Source organism: Dasypus novemcinctus, chromosome 12, assembly GCF_030445035.2.
Source record: "Dasypus novemcinctus isolate mDasNov1 chromosome 12, mDasNov1.1.hap2, whole genome shotgun sequence".
Lineage (NCBI taxonomy): Eukaryota > Metazoa > Chordata > Mammalia > Cingulata > Dasypodidae > Dasypus > Dasypus novemcinctus.
In genome coordinates, this window is record NC_080684.1 from 21,159,190 (window position 1) to 21,167,773 (window position 8,584).

The following is an 8,584-nucleotide window of genomic DNA, read 5'->3' on the forward strand; positions in this document are numbered from 1 at the left end:
ATGACAAACCATCACCCCCAATTGTAAAACTGACCAGTCTGGAACCAGGTACTGACAAGGTCATAGCTAAAAACACACCTAGACTTTGTCTATCCTCCCCAGCTATGGGCATTGACTAGGTACCTCAGGCTCCTCCAAGAGGCAGGAGAGGTCTCTGCCCTCCCTGAGAATGAAACCATTCAGATAACCCTCACAAGTCCTTGGAGGATGTATTAGGCCGTTAGGGCTTGATGATGGGATGGCAACGATTGGAGAAGTAGAAACAGATGGGATCAAACCTTCCTAGCCAAAAGGTTATCCAGATGGACAATGAACTGAGTTGGTAGGTCGATAAGAAAGAACAGAAAGCCTTTTACACTGATTAAAAGGTAGCACAACTCCAAGGGTGTGAAAGATATGAAAAGGAGGTCACCAAAGGTGTGAGAAGAGCAAAGAACATCCATTTTCATGAAAGGTTCTGGGACATGGGGCGGGGGGAGCTTAACATACAGCAGGGTTGACATTACAGCAACAAAGTATTTCTTACTTTACTCTTCATCTCTCTTGGAGAGCCAAAATCTTCATGACACTTTATAACATAGTCCCTGCCTCCACACTCCTTACTTCTTAAAATAAGGGGCTTCCTTCTTCTGCCCCAAACCCTACTCTCCTCAATTCCAGCAAAAGCAGGGGGCCCGGGACAGCAGCTAGGTCACCAAATGTGGCAGCTGGCCACTAGAGGGCGGTGATTCTGTGGTTAAGGGGAGCTTTCCAACCAGGGGAACTAAGGAGGTCCTCCGCCTACAAACAGAGGCATGGGAGTGGCCGCCAAGTGGCAACTGATACCTGTGTAAGGAGAACCCAACAGAACAGAAAGGTGGGAAATGCAAGTAGTAAGTGTTAGGGTAATGGTCCTGAATGAATGAGGAGTAAGGAACAGTAATGAGGTGGGAAGAAAGAGTTAGCTCTGATTCTCCACCAAAAACACCATAGCCATCATCGCTCCTTAGCAAAGGAGAAAACTAAGAATGGTAATTGGCTCTGAGAAATCCCCAGACACAAGAGGTCAACAGCAAAAGGTTTCTCAGTTTATTTGCATATATACATGGTCATCCCAGGGAGCCAGCCCCGATTCAGGAGTCCCTAGCCTCCCTAACCCAGCCAATACCAAACCCGACACAGGAAAATGGGGCCTGGATAAACAAGGACCAGGACCTATATCCCAGCTCTGCAGGCTGTAACAGAACTCATTTAGCAAACATGGGGGGCTAGAGGCCAGGGCGCATTAGACATCCTTGCCCCTTTGTAAACATTGACACCCAGGCCACTGGAGCCTGGGGAAAGTGTGCAAACATGAGGGTGCCACACTGTGTGCCCAGAGATCCAGGGTCACAGCTGGCAACCATACCCGTGAAGTCCCGAGGACCTGCCCCACTGAGCCTGGCAAGTGCCAGGGGCAAGAACAAGGCAGTTACCCCATATCTGGGGGCTCACATGAGATGGCAGCGACGCTCTTGCCCATAGGAATTCTCCACACGGGCAATCTCCTGAATGACTTTGGTGAAGATGCCTTGAGTCAGCTGCCAGGGACAGGAATTCAAGGTAAAAGTTAGTGAGGTCAGTGTCAGTAGCACCCAGCTCTGAGGTGAACGCCCCCCACCCTCACCATCCCACCTCCCAACAGTGCCATAGGAAAAACACTACCATCCCCTCCACCTTCGTAACCTGTGGGCCAGGCACCTGGTTTTCTCGAGCAGATGACTCCATAAATGTTGCGCCCCAGGACTCTGCCAGCTTCTTCCCTTCAACTGCCTGGACCTCCCTGGAAGAAAATTTGGGACATGAAGATGGAAGACAGCATGTCCCCATATCATCGAGACAATCATTAGAATCTAGACCTCTTCTGACCCATCCCAGTTTCCCAAGACTTGGGAGGAAGCACTGAGGTAAACTAAGGAGCGATGGGGAATGTAGTATTGAAGCTTGAAACATGCAAGTATGGTTTTGGAGACAGAAAGGCTATCTTATCTTACCCTTCAAGTTAGAAATGAAGAGAGATGAAAAGACTTGCCCAAATTGGTGGCAGAGCCAGGACTAGGGCCTGACTGATTCCTAGTCCAGGTCACTTTTCCTTCACCCTGCGCTCCAGATGCACATACCTGGCTGGAGCAAGGTCTGCCTTGTTTCCCACTAGCACCACTGGCAGCCTGTGAGGAAATAGCAGTCACCAAAAGATTCCTTTCCCCGTGGACCCCAGCCTCCTTCATGTCAGGCTGGACAACTCCCCATCAGCCCAGGCAGTATCTATGTCCTGCCTCCTCCCCAACTTGGCCCAAGTCTCCCCTCCACTCTCCTCCACCTCCTCGTGTCCACGGGATGGCTCTACTCCCCAGGGCCACTCACCGAGTTTTCCCATGGCCTTCATGTAGCTTTTGGTACAGACTCTCAATGACTTGGAAGCTTCGAACACAAGATAGGGATCTATAACCTTAGTTCTTGGACAGCCCTCAGGTCCTCCCAAGTCCCCCACCCACAACCTCGGTCACTTACCTATGCAGAGAGGTGACAGAATATACAAGCACGTAACCATGGACCCCAATGATGAATGAATAGGGCAGAATGCTGTACTCATCCTGACAAGAAAAGGGACCATCAATATCTAGATCCATCCCACTCAGATGGCAGAGACTGGCATGGCTGCACCCATGGGACTCTCCCTGGGATGCTCCCCAATCCAGTTACTTCTATTCAAGAAGAATTTATGGAGCAGTTCCAAAAAGCCTGCACACTGCTAGTTGCTAAAATGCTTTGCTTTTCATTCTACTTTATACATCAGTCTCAGAGACCTCACCTCCCAGGGCTGAACTGCCACATTCAGATACCCTCCCCCAGCTGGTACCTGCCCTGCTGTATCCACCAGGTGTAAGTGAAACTCATCTTTGCCAAGAGTCACTATCTTGCTGTAAGCTGAAAAAGAACAGAAAAACTGACGGTGAGGTGCCTTGCAGGGCAAGCAATATGTGGGCCCATACATTCCTAACTCTGGGGATGACATGATGAGCCAGATCCAGGGAGCCCTCCGGGAAACTGGAGCAACAATATTAGCGTTCTTGTCTATCTCAACACCATCCTGGACACAGTATCTTTTAAAACGCAAACTCCAGCGCCACTCATAGAACAGGACTGCTTGAGGAGGAAGAGATTAGATTTCATGTCTATTAAATCAGCCTCCTAACACCAGAGACATTCCAAATTATGGCCTTGGGTGGGGCACCCAAGCCTTCCCTGCCCCACTAAGGGAGAAGTCTACTCACTATTTTCCACTGTAGGATCATAGCCCTCCAAGAACTCGCCTTCCACAAACTGATGTGCCAAAGATGTCTTCCCTGTGGGGGCAGGTGGTCACTGTATCCAAATCCTCCATCCACACTCCCATCCTCTGTCCTGGGCTGTGGCATCCCGGCCAGTGAATGACCCCCAAGTAATGCTTTTCCCTAGGCTACATTCACCCTTTTATCGCCCTGGGTCTCTGCACCTTCGCTACAAGATACATCCAGCAGCGCCGCAGGAAGCCTTTCCCGCCGCCCTCCTTCCACCGCCACCCCCCTACCCCAGGGATTTTCTAGCGTCGAGTCCTCCCCGCCCCAGAGCACCTGCGATACCTGCCGCACACAGACCGCGGCCCCTGCGCTCACCCCCACCCACCCACTCTGGTGCTCCTACAGCCAAACCCGTATTCACTCTTCCGTACCCCCGCTCCCCGCGGCCCCTCTCCCCCGGCCTTTCCTCCTCCACCCTTTGAATCCTCTCTCTACACCCTCGTTCAGAAGATGCCACCATTCCTCCCTGGCTCGGGCTCCCGCGGCAGCGCGCCCCCTCTGGCCACAAAGCCGCGGTGCGTCCGTGCTCCTCCCAGGGCGGAGACTCACCTACAGAGCGGTATCCGAGGATGACCACTTTCCTGTAGCGCACCAGCGGCATGGCAGGAGCCCGCCGCGAGGGGCTTGGAGAGCCGCGGGCTGAGAGAGCCCGAAGAGGAGCGGTCAAGGCGTAGGCGGACGCGGCAACCCGTGCAATAAAATCACTCAGCCCGAAGCTGCCAGGGGCTGGCTGGAGGGAAACGAAAACAAGCGCCGCGCCCGGAGCTGGCCACGTGATCACAACACAGCACGACTAACCGAGGGAGCCGGGCGCCGGGGGAACTACACTGCCGCGCCGCTCCGGGCTCCGCCCCCCGGGCTGCTCGCCATTGGTCCATTAGAAAGAAAAAGGGCGGGGCCGCCAGCGGGAGGGAAGGGTGGGTCTCACGTGGAGCGGGAGATCCGGGAGTTGCGCGTGCGCAGACTGAAGCCGGTTCATTCATAAAGAAACAGAAAGGAACCCGGGGTCCTAGAGGTGTTTGCGCATACGCAACCTAGCTGTGGATGGAAAATACCTGTTATGGCTGCACTGAAGTTTCTGGTCAAAGATTCTAGGACTCCCTTTTGCCAGGCCTCCGGGGTCCTTAGACAGGAAAAAAAAGGCCGTAATTCTAATATATTTCTTTGCCTTCCCCCAGACTTCAGCTCAGATCTTTTGTTGTCAGATTTCCAGTTTTCCAGGATCTAACTTTTGAACTGCAATTCTTGTTTTTGGGGAAATTGCTAGAATTTGTGACCAGGTCGTCTGAGTTTTTATCATCATCAAAATCATCCATTCATTCATTTATTCAACAAACTTTTGTGTTCCAGAGGTTGCTTTGGAGATAAAGGGATGAACAAGAAAGACAAAGCCTTTGCTCTCACGAAGCTTAAAACCTAGTAGGGAAGAGACAAACATAATAAGGAAATGTCAGATAGTGTTAGGGGCTGTAAAAGAGGGGGAGTGGAATGACCACTTTAGATGAGTGGCACTTCCTCTCAGCAAGCCGATTTAAACAGATCTGAGCGACAATAAGGAGCCAGCCAGTTGAGAATTCCAACAGAATACACACCTGTGCTAAGGCACTAAGGTGGAAATAAATTCAGTAAATTCTAGGGATAGAATAAAAAAAAAAAAAAAAGCCGAAGAACCTAAAGCAGATAAGGTCTGAGAGGAAGAGAACAGCCAGGCCATGTAAAAGAGTTTGGGTTAATTCTAAATACCTAGAGAGTTGTTCATAACATTTAAGCAGAGGCAGGACATGATCTGATTTGTGATATGTATGTCTAAAAGATCTTCCTGGCTATGAAGAATGGATTGGGGGGGTGGGGTGGACAAAACAAAAGGGGAAGATCAGATAGGAGACTCGGCTTGTAGTTGGGTTGAGAGAGTCGAAGAGACTTGACTAAAGTGATAGTAGAGAAGACATAATGAGTGGAGAACTCAGATGTTTTGAAGCTGAAGTAAAGCTGACTTGCTGAATATAGGAGGTTAGGGAGGGAAAGAGAAGAAGGAAAACACCTAGATTTATAGAGATCTACAATGTGCCAGACACTATGCCACATGTATTTCATGCATTATCTCATTTAATATTCACAACAGCTCTAAAGTTGATAATTGGTACTATTCATTCTTTTGCCAACAAATATATATTGAATAGCTACCACGAATAGAGCAGGAAACACAGACAAGGTCTTTGTTCTCAAGAGACCAATATTCTTTGGGAAGAAGACCAACAATCTACAAATAAACAATAAATAAGTTACAATAGAAAGTAACCGTAGTGAAAACAATGACAGAATATTAATGGGCTAGAAAATAACTTGGGGTTTGGTCCCCCTGAAGAGATGATATTTGTGCCTGAGACCTGAATGATGGATAGCTATTATCACGCTAATCTTACAGATGCAGAAACTGAGACTTAGAAAATCATACAGGTAGTGGGCAGAGGTTGTTTCTTCTGGAAGGCCCTGATGAAGTGGGTATATAGGACTATGATTGTACTAGAGGACAGGCTTTTGGTAAGACTGTAGAACTATCTTTAACACTTTTTCACATTTTTCACCTGTTATTTCCTGGTGTGAGGTAGGAAGTCCAGATCTACAAAAGTTATTTCAAAGAGCTACTTCATCTGGCCTCAGAAAGGTACCCAAATTCCTACTCTATGAGGATAAAGGGAGCTTCTTGCAGACCAGCAGTTTCATGTTGGATGCTTGGGTCAGAGTGAAGTCGGTAGTGATTCCAGAAAGGGTTCCTAAGCAGCAGAGGATAGAACAGAGATCTGGATTCAGTGAAATTGAGTAAAAATTTACTCATATCCTATTTTGTGCCAGGTATTCTTAGAGATATAGAGATAAATAAGAGATGCCTTTTATACTGTTTGTCTGTCAAGATTAACTCTTTACCCTTTTCAACTCTGATTTGTACCCAGGAGGCAGATGTTGTCCCCTGATGCCCAGTGGAGTTCAGCTAAAAGGGAGTACTCATTTCAGATGGAGGGAGGACAATTGCTGTGTCCCCCACTGAAGGTTGCAGTACCTCTCAAGACAGCCTCCCCTCCCCACCTCCACATACACACACAGCTCTCCTGCTTTACAGTAACTTCCTTCCCTCATCCTTCAGACCCCTAGTGGTAATAATCTCTCTATTATTAACACAATATCCCTTGTTGTTTCCTTATACTCTGCCCCCTCCTTTGTAAATAGTCGCTTTATGAAATCACCCTCAAACTTTTGAATAAGCAAGAAAGTGGAGGGGTTTGGAAAAAGGTTTTCTCCTCTGAGGCTTTTTCTTTTTACACAAGAAGAAAAACTCTCCACATCAGATTATCACTTGTATCTCCTTGAACAAAACTATTGTATGACCTTCTCTAGCTGCAAGGGAACCTGGAAAATTTAGCATTTTTTCCAACCTTTATGATAAAGGGAGGCAAAAGAGAAGTTAATTAAGAATAAATGTTCAGTGAGCCAATCTATAAACCTATTATCTTGGGACCAAGATATTTGTTTATTAAATACATTTGTTAAATGTTAATTGCTTTTAAGAAGTAAAGCATAAATAATTACACTGTAAAGATCTTCGATACCCAAAGATCACAAATATAGGACCAAATAAAGGAAGCAAACTTTCCTAATGCTAGGGAAATAGCCTTGGAATAAAATTTCTAGTTACAGTATCACACATTGCTATGTCTCAAATAACTGAGACAAAATAAAAATGAAATGTTCCCGGAGAACCGTTTTAAGTATCTTTATGAAACATGGAACCATCTTTATTATGTTTGCATTGAAATTATGTTGCATCTCTTTTCTAATGGGTTCCACTTCACAGGTCTTCAGGGCTTCTTGGTTTTCCACAATTTCTGTGAGGGAACAGTGATGGATTCACCTCCCTGCTGTTGTATCAATTACCTATTGCCACATAGCATGCTACATCAAAATTTGGTGGCTTAAGGTAGTGGATGTGGCTCAAGCAATTGAGTGCCTGCCTCCCACATGGGAAGTCCCAAGTTCGGTTCCTGGTACCTCCCAAAGGAAAAACAGACAATGAGCACACAAAAAAAGAAACCACAAGCAAAAAACAATTAGCAGACAACAAATGCAAACAATGAGCCAGCAGACCGAGGGAGCCCTCTCAAGGGGGGGATAACTTCGTGGCTTAAAACAACAACAGTGCACTATTTCTCATGATTCTGTGGGTGGAATTGCCAGTTCTTCTGTTGGTCTTTCCCAGGTTCTCTCATGTGGCTGCAGTCAGCTGGAAACTCCACTGGGAATGGATGCTCTAAAAGGGCCTCACACACATGCCTTGTTGCTATCAGTTGGGCCCCTCTCTCTCCATGTCTCTCATTCCGTATTGGTCTAGCAAGGACTTCCTTACATGGTGGCAAAGGGATCCAAGAGGGCAAAAGCAGAAGCTGGAAAGTCTCTTGAACCTTAGGCTCTGGAATTCATTCAACATCACTTCTAAATCTGAGAAGTTATTAGACTAAGCAAGCCATAGAGCCAATGGAGTCCATTTCATGGAGGTGGGGAAATAGACTCCACTTCTTGATGGGAGGAACTGCAAAATATTGTGGCCATCTTTTTCATTCTACCCCAGAATGTCTCTCTCTCTCTCTTTTTTTAAAGATTTTATTTATTTCTCCCCACCCCCTCATTGTTGGCGCTTGCTGTGTTCTGTTCATCTTCCTCGTTTCCTTAGGAGGCACTGGGTACCGAACCTAGGACCTCCAAGGTGGGAGGGAGGCACCTAATTGCTTGTGCCACCCCTACTCCCTGCCTTGTTATGTCTCTCATCATGTCTTTCCTCTTATATCTCTTGTTGCATCAGCTCATTGTTTTCTTTTTTATCTTAATATTTATTTTTTTAATTATCTTTTTTTAAAGTTAATAGATCACACAAAATCACTGTCTTCTTTAGGAGTCACCAAGAATCAAACCAAGGACTTCCCATACGGTAGACAGGAGCCCAATCGCTTGAACCACATCTGCTTCTCAACATCTCTGTTTTGATTACGGCAAGAAGTCCAGGCTGGGGTTCTCCATTTACCCAGCCCCCCAGGTCTCCACGGCTGTGGTCGAGTCCTACAACTCCATCCTCACCACCCACACCACCCTGGAGCACTCAGACTGTGCCTTCATGGTAGTCAGTGAGGCCATCTATGACATCTGTTGCAGGAAACTTGATATTAACCATTCAATCT

The 8,584-nt window shown here is 47.2% G+C and overlaps 1 protein-coding gene across 1 annotated transcript; it reads right to left on the reverse strand.

Moving 5' to 3' along the window:
* Positions 1-1,045: 1,045 nt before the first annotated feature.
* RHEBL1 (RHEB like 1) lies at positions 1,046-4,170 on the reverse strand. Its single transcript, XM_058307926.1, has 8 exons — positions 3,909-4,170; positions 3,294-3,365; positions 2,879-2,946; positions 2,530-2,612; positions 2,383-2,439; positions 2,139-2,186; positions 1,720-1,801; positions 1,046-1,559 (listed from the first exon to the last, which is right to left on the reverse strand). Exons 1-8 carry the CDS (start codon positions 3,958-3,960, stop codon positions 1,470-1,472), a joined length of 552 nt encoding a protein of 183 aa, XP_058163909.1. The 5' UTR covers positions 3,961-4,170; the 3' UTR covers positions 1,046-1,469.
* Between the last annotated feature and the right edge of the window lie 4,414 nt (positions 4,171-8,584).

Excerpts from the sequence above, each read along its gene's own strand:
- RHEBL1 (XM_058307926.1), bottom strand. The coding sequence starts at position 3,960 with ATGCCGCTGGTGCGCTACAGGAAAGTGGTCATCCTCGGATACCGCTCT. Across the intron at positions 3,366-3,908 it reads CCTCGGATACCGCTCTGTAG|GGAAGACATCTTTGGCACAT; the intron begins GTGAGTCTCCGC and ends CTGCCCCCACAG. Across the intron at positions 2,947-3,293 it reads TGATCCTACAGTGGAAAATA|CTTACAGCAAGATAGTGACT; the intron begins GTGAGTAGACTT and ends GTTCTTTTTCAG.